Consider the following 16,816-nt stretch of genomic DNA (forward strand, 5'->3'; position numbering starts at 1 on the left):
AATAATAAGTCATATCCACTAAACTTCTTTTGATACAAATAACAATATGACATAAAAAAATTACAACATTTTTGGAATAAAGTTAAGGTGTGAAAAAATCAATGTTCTTTCTTCTTCTCTTAGAACATGATAAATATATAGTAGAGTTTATAGAACAACTTTTCACATTATTAATAATCATATACTTTGGTTTTCTAAGAATTGAATGGAGGTAATCAAGACACCTATTATTTGAATTTTGTGGAAATAGCCTCAATTGTTAATTTAATTATACCTTAAACTTTAAATAAGAGCTATAGTTAGTAAAAACACTGCTTTTAAATAATAGCTATATGTAATGAAAACCATGCAAATCTTATTACGTCTATTAAGCTCATCAAGAGTCACAAAATCCATTAAAAAATAAACCTCTATCATCATACGAAAATAAAAAGACTTTTATTTATTATAGATTTAGATATTATTATTATTATTATTATTATTATTATTATTATTATAACATTTAAATTTCAACACTATAACGACAATGAAACAAAGCATGGAATGCGCTTTTGAGCGCCAAAACACTCTTTGATAATGTGACATGTGGACAATGTACTCCACATTGAATTAATTTTATACCTCTAATTAATGTACTCCAAATAATATATTTTCAACAATGAAAATTTGTCACAACACCCTTCCAAAATATCAAGAATTATGATATACTAGTATATATTCCTACGATTCAAGAATTTATAAGTGTATAGATTAATATTAATATAAATGTAAGAATTGATTTAAACTCTCGATAACTATGTGGGACTGTGATAAACTTTAAAATTGAAGATATTAAAAAATTATCCTTCACATATCAAAAATTTCTACTTCACAAATTATTAACTACTTTATATAGCAAAAACATCTATTTTACATACTATAAACATCTATAATATGACATATTACAAACACTTACTACACATACTGATAACCCTAACTTTATATATCATAAATACAATAAGTGTTTTTTTATCAGGGAAAATAGATATTTTAACGAGTCACAATAGGTTTTTTTAACAGTAAAAGTAGGTATTATAATGATTCACAATGTGTATTTTACATGTACAAGAGTGTAGGTACTGTGATGGTTTATAGTATATGTTTTTATCAATAAAAGTGAATATTTTAATGAATTATAGTGGTATTTTTTCCAATACAAATTCTTATTATTGTGATTTGTTGATAAGAATGCAACTTTATATCTTAAAATACCTACTTATTTATCTTAAAACTCTTACTTTAGTACTATAAAACACATACTATAAGTAGCTAAAATATTTATATATTATCTTGAAAAATGGAAAAATAATAGATAAAACATATATTGTAAACACCTATTTCATATATCAAAAACGTCTACTTTACGACTTATTCAAATATCTGCTATACATCTACAAATGGTGGAAATTGGGTGAAGTAAATGCCATTATCAAAACTTTGAAACTTAACTCTATTCTCACTCTTAATTATAGTCAATAAATATTAATTAATCTGAATCATAATTTATGATTTCAAAATTTCTTTATGATTTTAATAGTGAAAATTAACTTGGAGGAGATGGAAGGTAACTATAAATAGCTTGATGGAGAAGGAGAAAAGTTAAGATGAATTAGGAGGAAAATAGCCATTAAAATAAAAATTGTTGTAAATTAAAAAGTGCTTTATTTATATGTTTTATTTTTTATTTTCTTAAAAAATTGGGTAAGCCCAATTGGAAATGTCTCTAAAAGAAGTAGTGATTTTGAAACATTCTGTTTTCTAAATAAAACATTACCGTTTCAAATTTACAAATTCCTCGGAAAAAATTTAGAAAATAATTATATCAAGATTTCCTTCAATTGTTCAAAAAACAATTTATACCATTTTCCATAATCATTCAAAAATAATTACCGTTGCAAATTTCAGTACAACCTATAAACTTCCATATCAATATCAATTGTATGGATTCTGATAATTAATATAAAATCCTTCCATATATTTACACATTAATTTACATATTTTATTTCCATTTCTGAAATTTTACATATTATTATTAGTATTGATTTTCCGTTCTTGAGAGTGTAATATAATCTTATTAATCTCCTTGCCAAAGCAAGTTACCATATTGTTCTCTATTCACTGCAGGTTTGTTTTCCAATTCCTTCATCTTGTCTTTTTTTTTTTTTTTTTTTTTTTGTGAAGAAATTGATTTCTAATTTTTTGTTACGTGAATCAAATAATTATATTTCGATATCTTCTTATTTATATGAAAAATTTACGTTGTTGTTCTTAATCATATGCATAATTAAGTCATAAGTGGTTTATGAACTGATCGTAATTAGGGCATGCAGTAGATTAATGATTAAACTTTTTTTTTTTTTGTAGTTGAATTATAATAATTGATTTTTTAGACAACAAAAAACTGTTATTAAGCATTTAAATTCACAATCATATTATAGTAAATAAATTATCTAATTGTTTGCCCCTTGTATGAAATTGTGAATTATATTTGCAATTACAAGTCACTTAGAAAAAGTATTTTTATTATTGAAAGGATACGATCACTGCAAAAGATAAATAGGTCCTAAAATCTTAAGGCCTAATAATAATATATTTTATAAAAAAAGTCTTAGTAGCTCATATTACATAGCAAAACATGTAAATTATACCTAAACTATATTTAAATCAATATCAATCTTGTCTTGTATTTAAAAATACATTTTTTGGGTCCTATAAAATTTGGAGCCCTAGCAATAGCCCACTTTATCTTTGTTAATCTGACAGTTATTATGATCACTAACATTTATTTATTTATTTATTTTGTGTTCTTCTAGATTCGATCAAATATTGGTTTCTCTGCTAGGACATAACTACATTTCTACGTTTATGAATGATTCAATAAAAAATATTTTTATCATTAACAAGGATAAGGGTGAATAATTCGACTCTCTAAATCCCACCTAGGGATATAAATATGAAATGTTTGATGCATTAAAGGGTGCTATACTAATGAGTATGAATTGAAATGAAGGGTCGATATGATTCAAATTGGTGATCTTCCATTATATTGGCATTTTTAAACGATATTAAGAGACCAACTCAATCAAAAGTTTAAACTGCTGATTGCAGCCTTATCTTATGTCATATAGTACTTAATAAAAAAAATGTGATTATGATTTTAGTTGAGTTATTTATGAATTTGTATGAAATTATTGTGCAGATCAAACAATGAAAAAACAAAATCAACCAGTAAATCAACCACCACCACCAATGGATGATTTTACTCTTAAGGTGACTTCCCCAAACATACACTCCAAGAAAAAGGGTATAGTAGGTGCATTTGACTTGGTGGAATCTATGGAGTTCTTATACATCAGAATAGTTAAAGCTAAGGAACTTTTCATACCTACTGATGATTTAAGGTATGATCCTTATGTTGAAGTAAGAATTGGAAACTACATGGCTTTAACCAAACATGGCGAAAAGATTCCTAATCCTGAATGGAATCAAGTCTTTGCATTCTCCAAGGATCGAATTCACACTGCTTTTATCGAGATTTTGATGAAGAGTAAGAGCTCGAAAGGAGATGGGGTGATGGGTAGGATAGTACTTGATATGAATGAGGCTCCAAAACGAGCCCCTCCAGATAGTCCGTTAGCCCCTCAATGGTATAAGTTAGACGGTTGGGGAGAGGCGCATGTGATGGGCGAGTTAATGTTGGCTGTTTGGATGGGGACTCAAGCGGATGAGGTATTTACCGAAGCATGGCATTTGGACGCAGTTGGTGTAACTTACGATGGTATTGTTAATACGAAGTCGAAGGTGTATATGTCTCCGAAACTTTGGTATCTTAGAGTAAATGTAGTACAAGCTCAGAATCTCGAGATGAAAGATAAGAATAGAAGGCCAGATGTGTTTGTTAAAGCTGTGTTTGGGGAAACGGTTGCTAAGACAAAAATATCGTTTTGTAGGAATAATTTAAGTCCAATGTGGAATGAAGATCTGATGTTTGTTGCTGCAGAACCCTTTGAGAATGTATTGGTGTTGACAGTAGAAGACAAGGTTGGGAACAATAAGGAGGAAGTTATCGGAAGGTGTGTGATTCATGTAGGAACATTAGAGAGGAGGTTAATAGGCAAGTCGGTTGATTCTAGATGGTTTACTCTCGAGAAATTAGTGGTAACTCCGGGTGCAGATGGAAAAAAGAAAACCGATTGGGTACCATGTAACAGCAAGATTCAGTTAAGGGCATCTTTGGATGGTGGGTATCATGTACTCGATGAGTTTACTCATCATAGTAGTGATATGAGGCCGACTGTGAGGCAACTATGGAAACAGGAAATCGGGGTTTTAGAATTAGGAATCCTGAATGCAACCGGATTGCCACCAATAATGAAGAAAAATGAAGGTCAAGAAAGAACAGACGCGTATTGTGTGGCTAAATATGGCCAGAAATGGGTTAGAACAAGGACTATTATAGACAGTTTTTCGCCTCAGTGGAACGAACAATACACTTGGTTGGTTTACGATCATTGTACTGTGATCACAGTTGGGGTTTTCAATAACTGTCATTTGCAAGGCCCCGAAAACAATAAGAATGTTCAGGATTTGAGAATTGGTAAGATAAGGATCCGATTATCCACCCTTCAAACCGATCGAATCTATACTCACTCATATCCGCTTCTTGTCTTACAACCTCAAGGATTGATGAAAATGGGCGAGCTTCAGTTATCTATTCGTTTTACTTGCTCGTCTCTACAAAACTTATTACAAATATATACTAGCCCTATTCTTCCTATAATGCATTACAGTCATCCTTTATCCTTATATCAGCAAGAAAACCTGAGACACCAAGCGACTCAGTTGCTGTCATCAAGGTTAGGCCGTTCAGAGCCACCTTTAAGGAAGGAAGTTGTCGAGTATATGTTAGATTACGATTCACGAACATGGAGCAAACGAAGAACAACAACTAACTGTCAGAGGATCAAGGCTGCGCTTTCTGGTCTAGAACGCGCAATGCAATTTCTAGAAATCATACGCAGCTGGAAGAATCCGTTCATAACAATTTTGGTGCACTTATTTCTGTTGTTTTTAATTTTCTTCCCGAGCTACATATTTTCATCGATATGCCTAAACCTAAGTGTGATCGGGATTTGGAACTATAGTACACGTCCTAGAAACCCACCACACATGGATCCTGTTCTGTCTAACGCGCTGAAAGTGGCGTCAGAGGATTTAGAAGAAGAATTTGATCGAATCCCCACAACTTGCAAGAACAACGAGACATTAAAGTTTAGGTACAATAGATTACGAACAATAGCAGGGCAAGTACAGATACTGTTAGGAGACTTGGCAACTCAACTAGAGAGATTACAAGCACTTTTGAATTGGAGGGATCCTAGAGCTACTGCCTTATTTGTGTGCTTTTGTATAGTTTCTGGGGTACTACTTGCAATTGTTCCTATAAGATGGGTTTTTATAGGGCTGTTGTTTTACATTTTAAGGCCTCCTAGCTTTAGAAGCAAGGTTCCATCTATGCCTCTCAATTTCCTCCGTAGATTGCCTGCAAAAACAGATTCATTGCTTTGATTTTGTTGAAGTGGATGTTTTTGTGGACTACTTTGAGTAATCTGATGCAGAAATGAATTATTATTTGTTTTTTTAGTTTTTGATGCATAAATTTTTATTTTTTTTTAGTTTTTTGGACTACTTAGAGTTATTGTCTAAGTGAACTTTTTTTTCTTTTTTTACACGATTTAGTGAACTTTTTTTGAAAAAACAAATTTCGGCTAATTTTCTATATCAAATTTATAAATTGTACAATGGTAAAAAAACGTAGTAAGATTGCATTTTGGTCATGGTAAAAAGACAAATTGACCAGATAAATATATCCATAATAACACCTAAAAATTAATATTTTTAAATAATCTAAATTTTAAATATTGTAAAGTGTCTTCTCAAAATGACCTCATGTGATTTTGTTTTATTATTAGGTGTTATATACTTTGTCTTTCCATGCCTTTCTGTTATATTATCAAAATATGGATTTAGTTCTCATTATTTAACTTAAAATGGATTATTTTAAATGATTGGATCATTTGAGATGACATTCTTTGAAGTCATTTCAAATCACAAACAGCACCTTTTCTAAGAGACCGTCTTTATAAGAGATGGCTCTTCGGGCCCAGGCTCAACAATTAAAAAAAAAAAAAAAAAAAAAACCTAAGAACTGACGCGCACGTTTGAGCCTAATTGGAGTTGGTGTTATAACCTATTGAAGTTGGTGTTATAACTTATTAAAGTTGGTATTATAACCTATTAAATTTGGTATTTGGAGTTGGTGTTATAACCTATTAAAGTTGGTATTATAATCTATTTGGAGATACCAACTTTAATAGGTTATAATATCAACTCTAACAGGTTATAATATCGATAGGTTATAGCACCAACTCCATATAGGATTACACAACGCGCGTGTTTTTTGTAGTTGTTTTTCTAAGTAATAATGTGCCGGCCCATTTAAGACGCGTCTCTTACAAAGACAGTCTCAAGTAAGAATTTGTGAATCACAAATTCTTGTAAGTAGGCATTAAGAATTATGTAGGTAGATATTTAAGATATTGAAAGTAGGCATTAAGAATACGTAAGTAAACATTAAGGATAATGTAAGTAGACATTAAGAATACAGTAAATAAGCATTAATCTTTAATGGATTAGGCTTGAAATACGTCACTCAAACAGACAGTCTCTGAAAAGACTAGCTAATTTCAAATAGAAAGTAACTTATAGAAGTAATTTAGATTTGAGAAAATCAACCATCAAGGTTATAACTTATAAGATTTATTCAAGAGTGATTTATGGCATTATCTGATCCTACGATCGAGCTTGCAATTCTGCAAATTATAATACACCAAAACTATATAAAAAGTCAAAAATACCCTCAATTATAAACCCAAACAAGTCTCATCATATATATAACCATTTCCTACTCCCTACTCTTCAATTGAACTCCACTCCTATATCCTATCTCAAACATCTTCACTACCCAAACCTTATCTCCTTCCCTCCTCCAAACTTACAACCATGGCATCAACAACAATGGCTACTCTTAATCTTCCATCTCTTACCTCTCACCCAACACATTCACAATTCCCAAAACACCAACAATCTCTTCAGTTCCCCTTCCGCACCAACCCAATTCCCTTCTCATCTTCTTCAACTCGCCTCCGTCCTATCTCAGCAGTTGAAACCCCAGAAAAAATTGAACAATTGGGTTCTCAGCTCTCAAATCTCACCCTTGAAGAAGCAAGAGTATTAGTTGATTGGCTTCAAGACAAATTAGGGGTTTCTGCTGCATCATTTGCACCTGCTGCAGTTGTTGCTGCACCAGGTGGTGCAGGTGCTGATGCTGCTCCTGCTGTTGAGGAGAAAACTGAATTTGATGTTTCAATTGATGAAGTACCCAGTAATGCTAGAATTGCTGTTATTAAAGCTGTTAGGGCTTTGACTAGCTTGGGACTTAAAGAGGCTAAGGAACTGATTGAAGGTTTGCCGAAAAAATTGAGGGAAGGTGTTTCTAAAGAAGATGCTGAAGATGCTAAGAAACAGCTTGAAGAAGCTGGTGCTAAGGTTTCTATTGTTTAGTTGATTTTGAATTGTTTTTATGTAATATGGTAAATGTGGAGGTTTAGATTGATTGCTGTAATCATGGGGTTTTTTGTTTTGTTATTTTGTGGTATTTTTGAGAAGTCAAACTGATTAAAATGATTATTTTGAAGATAGAAAATGGCTGTTTGCTCATTGCAGTGCTGATATATGTTTGTGAACCCATCTTGTTTGTTAGGGAGACTTTTATTGATGTATTGAATCGTGAAGTTGTAGATGATGTTTTGCTGTTGTTTGGTTTAATGTGTTAAATTGTAAGATGTTTATTATCAAGCGTCAATCGGAAATGATCACTTGATCCTTGGACCCCGTCTAGGTGTGATCCGCCTAATGGCATTGGGGCAACGAAATGCTGTTATTTGATGTTGCTCGGTTTGATTTGCATAACTGAGAGGTTAAGGTCTGATTTAAACAGGATGAATGATAATGAGACTCATATTTTAGCTCTTGAACTACAATTGATGATAGTGATAGTGTGATACTCACATAGCAAAGCTTTAAACTTGGAACAAAGTAAGTTATATGTTGTGACTGGTGACTGGTGACTGGTGAGACAGTATGATTCACTAGGCAAGGAGATTGTTCTTTGATTGCTTTCTTGAGCAAATTGTTAGGGGATGCTATATTTACTATTGGTTGAATATAACCCTAGGAGTTGGTAATACTTTGATTGAAGGATCATAATGCAGAAGTATTATATTGCTGTTGTATAGACCTTGAGTTGGTGGCCAGTTCGTGTGTGAGCGTTAGGAATTGATAGGCTATGTATGGTTTGGTTTGGAAAGCGGAAAGGGTTAAAGGAGGAAATGTTAAGGTTTTGGAGACAAAAGAAAAGGCCGAGTTGGCTTATTCTTGGGGGTCTCCAAAGCCAAGTCGACTTTAGGTGAACTGAAGTTCGAATTTGGATAAAAGGCCAAAGCCGAGTCAGCTTCAAGGTGGGCATCCTTTGTGTGCTCTGTTTTATTTCTCTGATCCAATGTACATGTTTAAGGGTGTAATCTATATATTTCTCCCAAAACACTTGGTAATGTTTTGTTTTAATTCCACATTATTCTCTTTCAATTGTAATCTTAACCTTTAGCCCTAAACTCTCTCCCACTCAAGAATGCTCCATTCTAATCCTCCATTGAAGCTCTTTAAGAACTTGCTATTTCATCAATTAATATACATTAGGCCTAGGGAAGACGTAAACCATGTTGAGTGAACCTCGATAACTCTTGGTGTTGTTGATTGTGTTGATTTTATGATTCTTGCATTTGTGATTTTGAGATTAACCCATCGATCGAGGACCTTGCCATTGATTTTGGGCATTCATGGATTGTCATGAATCACATTCTGCACAAAAAATTGTTTTGAACAATTTTTGTGTAGTAAGGATCTATATCCATCTCATTGTGTTTAGTGCGCCGGTGATGAACTAGATTACAAGAGAGATAAATGACACTAATATTATGACAATAGACTAGTGTGGCTTTCAAGATAGGATAGTGAAGTTCAAGTAGTAAGTTACGTAGCCATCAAGTCTCAAATACAACATTAGCAACACCATGATATTCAGCTTCAGCACTGAATTTCGACAATGTGGTTTGACGTTTGGAGGACCAAGAAATAAGATTGCTACTAAGAAAAACACGAAAATCCGAGGTAGAGAGATGAATGTTAGGGCAACCGACCCAGTATGCATTTGTGTACGACAACAACGAGGAAATAGAAGACTTATACAAGTGTAGACCGAAATCAAGTGTACCTTGTATATACCGTAGAATACGATGTAAGGCTGCCATGTGTTCAACCCGAGGAGCATGCATGAATAGACAAATCTGCTGGACTGCATAAGATATGTCACGTCGGGTAAATGTCAATTGTCAAGCATACCTGACTCATATACTTCATACAAGCATACCAGAAATGTTGAATTGTTCAATGCAGAACCTCGATCAGAAGAAGAGATCGAGAGAGAATCACAAGATTTGAAGGAAAGCAATATTCCTGGAAGATTAGATTATGTTATTCAACTTCCTAGATTAAAACTAAGAACAGATGAAGATTATGAAGAATTACAATCATTTGTAGTTCATAGAGGCAGCGAAAGAAATCGAATCTTACTCAACAGATTATATATCATTCATGAACAAAATCAGTATAGATAAAGTTATTTTCGGTCTGAGTTGTTTGGCATTGAGTAATTTTTGCATCAGGATGATTCGAGTCGACAAAACAAAATAATTGTTGGACAAAATTTCAAAACTCCTATATTTGTTAATTATTAATTGTCAAATATTGTTTGTTCATTCATGATTGATAATTATACAATACCCCAAATTATATTTGTAATTAATTTATGCTATGTTTGGGAACAATGGTTTCATTTGAAAATTTGAAATTGGCTCAAATCTATTGTTTGGCAAATCAAAAATTTTCAAATTTGAATTTGAAAAAAATTTCATCATTGTTTTCAAAGTAGTTAAAATTGAGGATTTGAAAATGACTATCCAAACCTTGTCATTCTCAAATTCAATTTGAAATGAAATACTTATTCCCAAACACTATATTAGGGTTTTTGGTTTAAATTTATAAGTTTATGGTTTCATATTTAATTTGTTGGAATTTATTAGAGTTTCAATTGATTAGTAATTTAATTCTACCGTTGATTTAGGTAATTTGTTTGATTGAATTTGTTTCAATTTTTTTTAATGTAAAATTTCTTTTTGGTTGAATTTGTTTCAATTTGTTTTCTTTTAATTGGATATTGTATATATGTATTTCATTTCTTGTTTCCTTTTGATTTGATTAAATTATAAATTAAGTACTTCATATGGGTATATTATATCGTATATAAGTACTTTGACTTGCAACATAAAACAATGGGTATAAACATGATTACTCTTGAGTCTTGATTTGGTCAGATAACATAGTATTTTTAGTGAGTTATGATATTTGAAAGAAAATAAGAAAACATTGATTTGACATGGTTTTTAATTGAAACAATTTAAAACCATGGGTAAATAAATTGTATCATCAATTTGAAACAATGGGTATGGTTTTTTTGATTTTTAACTTAATTAAACTAAAAAATTAAATAGGTATTTGTAAAAAATAAATAATTTAGATTAATTTTGAATGTTTGATGATTTAATAGTAGATTAAACTATGAAAAATTCTACATGGCATCCTGATATACTGAGATATTGGATTTTCCACGTGGTAATTAAAGTTTTTTTAAAATCCACGCGATAATCATGTGGTTTAACCAATTAAACTTCCGTGACATTTTTTACTAAAAAAACGTTTGGAAATCGTCTATTCGTATCCAAAAGATCACATTTCCCCTAATTCTCCCATTTCTCTAATTTTTCAACTCCTAATTCCCTAACCCTAATTTCAGTTGATCTAGCAACGAATCGAAATTGACCTAGAAGGAATCAAAATTCAACAACTAAAATTCAACAATCGAATTGACCCAGCAACAAATCAAAATCTGACCAACAACAATTCATTGACGAAAAATTTTGGTAAAAGAATCGAAATAAGCCCAAAAACATTCGAAATTCATGCACCAACATTTGAAATTCTTGTACATTAAGTACTCACCTTTATTTTTTGCTAAACCAAACGAAATTCTTGTAAAACCTTGGAAAATTTTGGGTAAAGTTGATCAATACCTTCAGTTGAATGTTCAAAATTCGTTTTCAAACTTTGAAAAATTGGGGAATCAGGGTTAAGAAATTAAAGGAAATGTGATCTTTTAGATGGTTTTCGAATCTCACAAACATAGCTTCCTTACTAGAAGACAATTTTCAAACATTTTTTGGTAAAAAGGGTCACGAAAATGTAATTGGATAAACCTTAAGATTACCGCGTGAATTTAAAAAAAAAATTTGATTATCACGTAGAAAATCCAATACCTCAGACTCACCACGTAAAATTTTTCTTAAACTATTTACTTAATTTTAATACAACATTCATTAATAGAATTTTGACATATACTAATGACTACAATTTTTAGAGATCTGAGAACATGCACCCCTTCCATATTTAAACATTATTATCAATCTTCCAATGAATAATATATTGCACTTGGACGAACCCCATCTTCATCATCAATAATAAGAAAAGGGATATGTTGAATCTTGAGCCAGTCGCTACCATTTGGACCTTTACATCTTTCCATTAAAATTGGACTGCATTTGCCAATTATTAGTCTGTTTAGGTTTGTGAGGTTGCGGAATCCATCTGGCAAACAAGTTAATTCAGTACATCTATACAACTTCATATTTATCAGCGAAGATACACAGCTTATCCATTCTGGTAGTTCCCTCAAATTATAATTGAATGCTATTTCTAAAGAACGAAGGTTTGTCAAATGCCGAAAACCACTTGGAAAGTCCACTAATTTAGGAAGACTAAATAACTTCAAGGAACGTAGATTAGTTTTGAAGGCTTTCCATGGCATGTCATCTTCATCTTCTTCATTTGCTTCTTGTTGGTTTGGTGAAAGGTCAAGTTCTCGACAATACTCTAAGTTCAACGTTTCTAAGGCAGTAAGATGTCCCAGGCCCTTAGAGATGCTTCTCAATTTAGTACACCAACTGAATTTCAAATATCGGAGGGATGAAGATAGTCGTGCAAAGACTTCGACTAATGTGTCTGTGCTCTTCAGATGATGATCATATTCAATGGTAAGTGAAGAAAGCTGATGGAGACAATGCATAGGCAGGGACATAAGTTTTTCTGCATTTGAGAGCAATAATTTTTTAAGCCTTGATGTAGTTTGAGACGATGAGTTTGATCTTGTTGCTATCTTCAATATTATTACTAAGAGACTCTCATCAAACATAGTTAAATTTAATTCCTCCACATTAGGACAAAGTGGAAGTGTTTTCAACTTCAGACAACCATCTATACTCAATTTTGATAATTTAGAAAATGAGAGCATTGACATTTCATTCCCCTGTTGAAGATACGAAGCTTCTTTTGCATCATCATTTCTAACCACGGCTTCTACATCTTCTTTATACCATCCCTTTAGAGAATTCATATATGACAAATGAAGTTCCTGAAGAGATGGGAAGAAAATGGTTTCTGTGTATGTTAGAATTGATGGTGACGAGGAGAATTGGTTACTCATATTGTTATTCTCCATGTATTCAACATTGGTGTAATTAACAACATAAAGATACTTCAAGAAACGTAATTGACTTAAGACGGGAAATTCTGAGGATTCACCATGTCCAAGATAAATATATACCAGATTTGGAAGGCTAATGCTCAAATTATCCATGGTTGCCCAACTTGGAAAATTTTGACCAAGATAACGCCTTATCACCCACTTTCTTAAGTTGGAATGTGGTTTGAGGCCTTCCATCAGAACCTCATAATCTTCTCTGTCATCGCCAAAATCAAAATTAATTTCCAGTTTATCTAGACCTTGCTTGCTGATCAAATTTGCCTCGTTTGCTTCAAAGCTTGGATTTCCCATAATTCCGCGTATTATAATGTGTAACTCTCCTCTCAGGTTATTGAGTTGCTTTAGTTCACTTAGTTTGGCTCGGTTACTATCTTCATAGTTAGTACTGAAAAGAGGTAGCTTTTGGAGCAAAGTCAATTTTCCTATTCCCGAAGGCATTTGTAAGGAAGAGAGACAGTCACCAACATCAAGGCTTTTCAGATTTTCCAGTTTTCTGATACCTGTAGGCAATGTTCGAAGATTCAAACAGCCGTATAAGTTTAATGTTTGCAGATTTAGAAGCTCGGTGATTGAATTAGGGAGCTTTTGGATTAGTGTCTCTGAGAGATTGAGGTATCTCAAGTGAATTAGATAACCTAGAATCTGGCAAAGTTTTGAGGCATAGGTTGTGGAGATCTAACACTCGTAAACAACTAAAACTTGATATTAACTGTTTACACATAAGTTCGCCGAAGAGAGAGCCATCAAACTTATGCTCTGGCATAAGAAAAGTCCGCAACAGCTGCATATTTCGCATGGAGTCTTGAATTTTCCAAGACGAAGTCAGTCGGCATGCATATGACAAGTGGATGATTTTGACATCAAATCTTGTTTCTTCTAGACTTGCAACCTTGCACTTTGCTCCAGCCACACTTCGAGCAAGATCATGCATGAGATCATGCATTTTGCAACCAATAATAGCCCCCAATTTATCGGTTTTTATGTCCTGGAAGAAGCACCTTTGCAGCAGAATTTGAAAATAATCCTCAGCAACGTCTTCTAGACTCTGGTTTCCTTCAGAATCAGCAACAATGAACCCCTCTGCCATCCAAAGCTGTTTCAACATTTCCTTATTAAACTCATAGTCTTTCGGAAACAAAGCACAATAAGCAAAACAATTCTTCAGTGGAGACCATAGATCATTGTAGCTTAACTTGAGTATGCTTAAAATATCATTGACTTCTTGGTTCCCATCAGATAATTTCGCAAGACTCGTGTTCATCAATGATGACCACTTCTTTTCCTCCTTGCCATAAAGAAGACTCCCCAAAGTTCTTATAGCTAAAGGAACATTTGCACACCTCTTTACAATTTCCTTCCCTAGCTCCACAAGACGTGGCTTCTGTTGAGCTTGTCCAGGTTCAAATGCCATGTTAACAAATAACTCCCAGGATTTCTCATTTGTTAGGCCCTGTAACTCGTATATAGCAAGAGAGTCCATTATTCTAGCCACCTCCTTGGATCGAGTAGTCACCAATATCTTACTCCCTTCTCCACCCATCTTCAATAAATCCCTCAACTTGAGCCATTTCTCACGCTTGTCATCCCAAACGTCGTCCATAACAAGAAAGTATTTCTTACCACTAATCGCCTCTCGCAACATAGCTTGTAACTGCTCTATATCTAATTTTGGAGTTTCAGCTTTGGTTGCGGATCTGAGGATCTTTTCCAAAACTCCCTTAAAATCAAGGACTTCCGAAATACACACCCATAACCTCAAATTAAAAGATTTCTCAACCTTAGGGTCATTGTAAACAAGTTGAGCTAAAGTGGTCTTGCCTTGGCCTCCAATTCCAACAATTGAGATAACAGGGACAGGGAGCACTTCATTTTGAGGGTCTATATTGGAACTAGAGGCTAAGAGTAAATCTAAGATGGCATTCTTATCAGCATCTCTACCAATAACTTGTTGGGAATCAACAAATGAATAACTTTGTTCTCTCTTCTTCATTGATTTCCTACCCAAATGAAGAGATTGCACAAGTTAAGTTGTTTACCATCTTTGTCTATGGCATCCAATTTTTCCCTAATCTTCCTAATTTTTCTGGAAACTTTTAAGGCCAAAGCAATATGATTGGAATGGGAGAAGAAAGCCCGTACCTTCATGGATATTGAGTTTTCACCCATAAGTTGTCTGCGAGATGCAATAGTGTTGAGCTCATCGAACAAGTCGTCAGCAGCATAGACAACAAAGGTAAGCCTTTCAAGCCAATCACGAACATCAAGTTCATCAGCTTGCCTTTTCTCAGCATCCAACACATTTTTCACGGTTGTGATGGTGTCGTGGAGCTTATCAAGCTCAGCTTTGAAGCCCCAAGCGGAGGCAATCTCATTCAGTGCGCTACCTCCCAGTTTCTTCAAAGCTTCTTCAGCTAACCCATAAAGTACAGAATCAACCATTCTCTCTTCACTTTTCTTACCTCTCAGAGATTTTTATTTTTATTTTTTTCTGATTGAATTGTATTTTGAAAGAGTTCAATTTAATAAGAAGAAAATTGCATGATAAATAATGGAAAAGAGATATGGGGTCAAGTTGGGTCAACTCCAAAAATTCAAGTAAGGCGTCTTTACATTGATTTTTCATTGAATTGATAAGATGGCTTAGATATTTAAAATGCTACGAAACTATGCAATACCATAAGTTTATACTCCATCTTATCCATCTTTAAATATCTATCTCTATATCCTAATTACTTTTAGGCACTATTTATTTATTACTTTTAAATTATATTTTTTTATTTTAATATTAATTTATAAGTTATACTAACATTGTTAATTGAGATTTTATTTGATTTGTGTTATTGTAAGTTTATTAATATCAACATTTTATAAATTTAGCTATACATAATTAAATATATTAGGGATTGAATAAATGCATTGGATAAAAACAAAGTAGATAAAGTAAATGAGACACTTAAGGTGAATAAGAATGAGTATACAATATACTGATATACGATTGTCAGAAAATCCTAAAATGAAAAATAATACTTCATCCGTTCCTTAAAGTTGTTTGATAAGGAATATTTACTGGAATAAGAAAAATGTAATCTTTTAGATGATAAATATGTTATTTTATTGGTTAAGTATAAAAAATTGAGGAAAAGTAAAGACAATAAGTAATAAAAAATAGTATTAAAATAGAGTTATTAAAAAAAAATGGGATCACAACTAAAAAAATATTTAAATAAAGTTAGTGGAAAAAAAATGGGACCATAAGCATTATAAAATATATTACAATAATTTAGTGAAAAATATGTAGGAACCATAAGTATTATCATTATTATTATTATTATTATTAAAATATTAAAATAAAAATAAACAAGATTAATGTCCAAAATTTATGATATAAATAAAAAGTTTTGTCATCAGAACAACAAATAGAAAATGACCCATTAGAACAACTATAAAGAACGGAGGGAATAACTTAATTGATATTTTGTATTTTTATCATGGAGTTTTAATGGTATACTTGCTTGTCGTTATAAATAATAGGAATGGTCATTAAAATTTATTATAATTTTGGTAGAATATCTCAAGAGAAGTTTAATGTGTTGAAGATACTTTACATGTGAGACAAGATTGTATATCGATAAAAATAGTGGTTTATTGACTTGTATATATATTGGATAAGCTAATCTTCCTGCTACCATATGGTTTTGAGAAACAATGAACCTCACCAAGTGTATGTGCAAGTCAATGCTCTTGACCCGTAGGTTTGTGGACCCGAACTCACGGGTGTCCCGTGTCCACACGAGTGGGCCACGGTGAGATTATGTGACGAATTGCCATGGCCTTATATAATGGTCATTCTATTCTTCTGTGATCTTTTCATTTTCTTCACAAAAATTATTGCAAATACATTACTATTTAGTGTTGTGATATTAGATGATAATGACAAAATTGTGA

At 32.6% G+C, this 16,816-nt stretch overlaps 5 protein-coding genes across 5 annotated transcripts; 2 read left to right on the forward strand and 3 right to left on the reverse strand.

Annotated features, from left to right (window-relative positions):
• The first annotated feature begins 2,997 nt into the window (after positions 1-2,997).
• LOC130800938 (FT-interacting protein 3-like) lies at positions 2,998-5,607 on the forward strand. Its single transcript, XM_057664684.1, has 2 exons — positions 2,998-3,031; positions 3,239-5,607. The coding sequence occupies exons 1-2, from the start codon at positions 2,998-3,000 to the stop codon at positions 5,605-5,607; spliced, it is 2,403 nt and encodes an 800-aa protein (XP_057520667.1).
• A 1,402-nt stretch (positions 5,608-7,009) lies between these two features.
• Positions 7,010-7,830, forward strand: LOC130800744 (50S ribosomal protein L12, chloroplastic-like). Its single transcript, XM_057664352.1, has one exon. The coding sequence runs from the start codon at positions 7,102-7,104 to the stop codon at positions 7,660-7,662; it is 561 nt and encodes a 186-aa protein (XP_057520335.1). The 5' UTR covers positions 7,010-7,101; the 3' UTR covers positions 7,663-7,830.
• Positions 7,831-9,200: 1,370 nt separating this feature from the next.
• On the reverse strand, positions 9,201-13,309 carry LOC130800939 (putative disease resistance protein RGA4). Its single transcript, XM_057664685.1, has 3 exons — positions 11,761-13,309; positions 9,559-9,672; positions 9,201-9,511 (listed from the first exon to the last, which is right to left on the reverse strand). Exons 1-3 carry the CDS (start codon positions 13,307-13,309, stop codon positions 9,201-9,203), a joined length of 1,974 nt encoding a protein of 657 aa, XP_057520668.1.
• LOC130800745 (putative disease resistance protein RGA3) lies at positions 10,817-15,495 on the reverse strand. The gene is made up of 2 exons (XM_057664353.1): positions 15,011-15,495; positions 10,817-14,868 (listed from the first exon to the last, which is right to left on the reverse strand). Exon 2 carries the CDS (start codon positions 14,859-14,861, stop codon positions 13,446-13,448), a length of 1,416 nt encoding a protein of 471 aa, XP_057520336.1. The 5' UTR covers positions 14,862-14,868; positions 15,011-15,495; the 3' UTR covers positions 10,817-13,445.
• Positions 14,917-15,310, reverse strand: LOC130800940 (putative disease resistance protein RGA1). Its single transcript, XM_057664686.1, has 2 exons — positions 15,011-15,310; positions 14,917-14,961 (listed from the first exon to the last, which is right to left on the reverse strand). The coding sequence occupies exons 1-2, from the start codon at positions 15,308-15,310 to the stop codon at positions 14,917-14,919; spliced, it is 345 nt and encodes a 114-aa protein (XP_057520669.1).
• Positions 15,496-16,816: the final 1,321 nt, after the last annotated feature.

This window comes from Amaranthus tricolor, chromosome 15, assembly GCF_026212465.1.
Source record: "Amaranthus tricolor cultivar Red isolate AtriRed21 chromosome 15, ASM2621246v1, whole genome shotgun sequence".
NCBI classification, from domain to species: domain Eukaryota; kingdom Viridiplantae; phylum Streptophyta; class Magnoliopsida; order Caryophyllales; family Amaranthaceae; genus Amaranthus; species Amaranthus tricolor.

Excerpts from the sequence above, each read along its gene's own strand:
- LOC130800939 (XM_057664685.1), bottom strand. The coding sequence starts at position 13,309 with ATGCCTTCGGGAATAGGAAAATTGACTTTGCTCCAAAAGCTACCTCTT. Across the intron at positions 9,673-11,760 it reads TGAAGATGGGGTTCGTCCAA|GAATATTGCTTTCCTTCAAA; the intron begins GTGCAATATATT and ends CTAATCTTCCAG. Across the intron at positions 9,512-9,558 it reads GTATGAAGTATATGAGTCAG|TCCAGCAGATTTGTCTATTC; the intron begins GTATGCTTGACA and ends TATCTTATGCAG.
- LOC130800745 (XM_057664353.1), bottom strand. The coding sequence starts at position 14,861 with ATGAAGAAGAGAGAACAAAGTTATTCATTTGTTGATTCCCAACAAGTT.
- LOC130800940 (XM_057664686.1), bottom strand. The coding sequence starts at position 15,310 with ATGGTTGATTCTGTACTTTATGGGTTAGCTGAAGAAGCTTTGAAGAAA. Across the intron at positions 14,962-15,010 it reads AAAACTCAATATCCATGAAG|TTTCCAGAAAAATTAGGAAG; the intron begins GTACGGGCTTTC and ends TGGCCTTAAAAG.
- LOC130800938 (XM_057664684.1), top strand. The coding sequence starts at position 2,998 with ATGTTTGATGCATTAAAGGGTGCTATACTAATGA. Across the intron at positions 3,032-3,238 it reads AAAGGGTGCTATACTAATGA|ATCAAACAATGAAAAAACAA; the intron begins GTATGAATTGAA and ends ATTATTGTGCAG.
- LOC130800744 (XM_057664352.1), top strand. The coding sequence starts at position 7,102 with ATGGCATCAACAACAATGGCTACTCTTAATCTTCCATCTCTTACCTCT.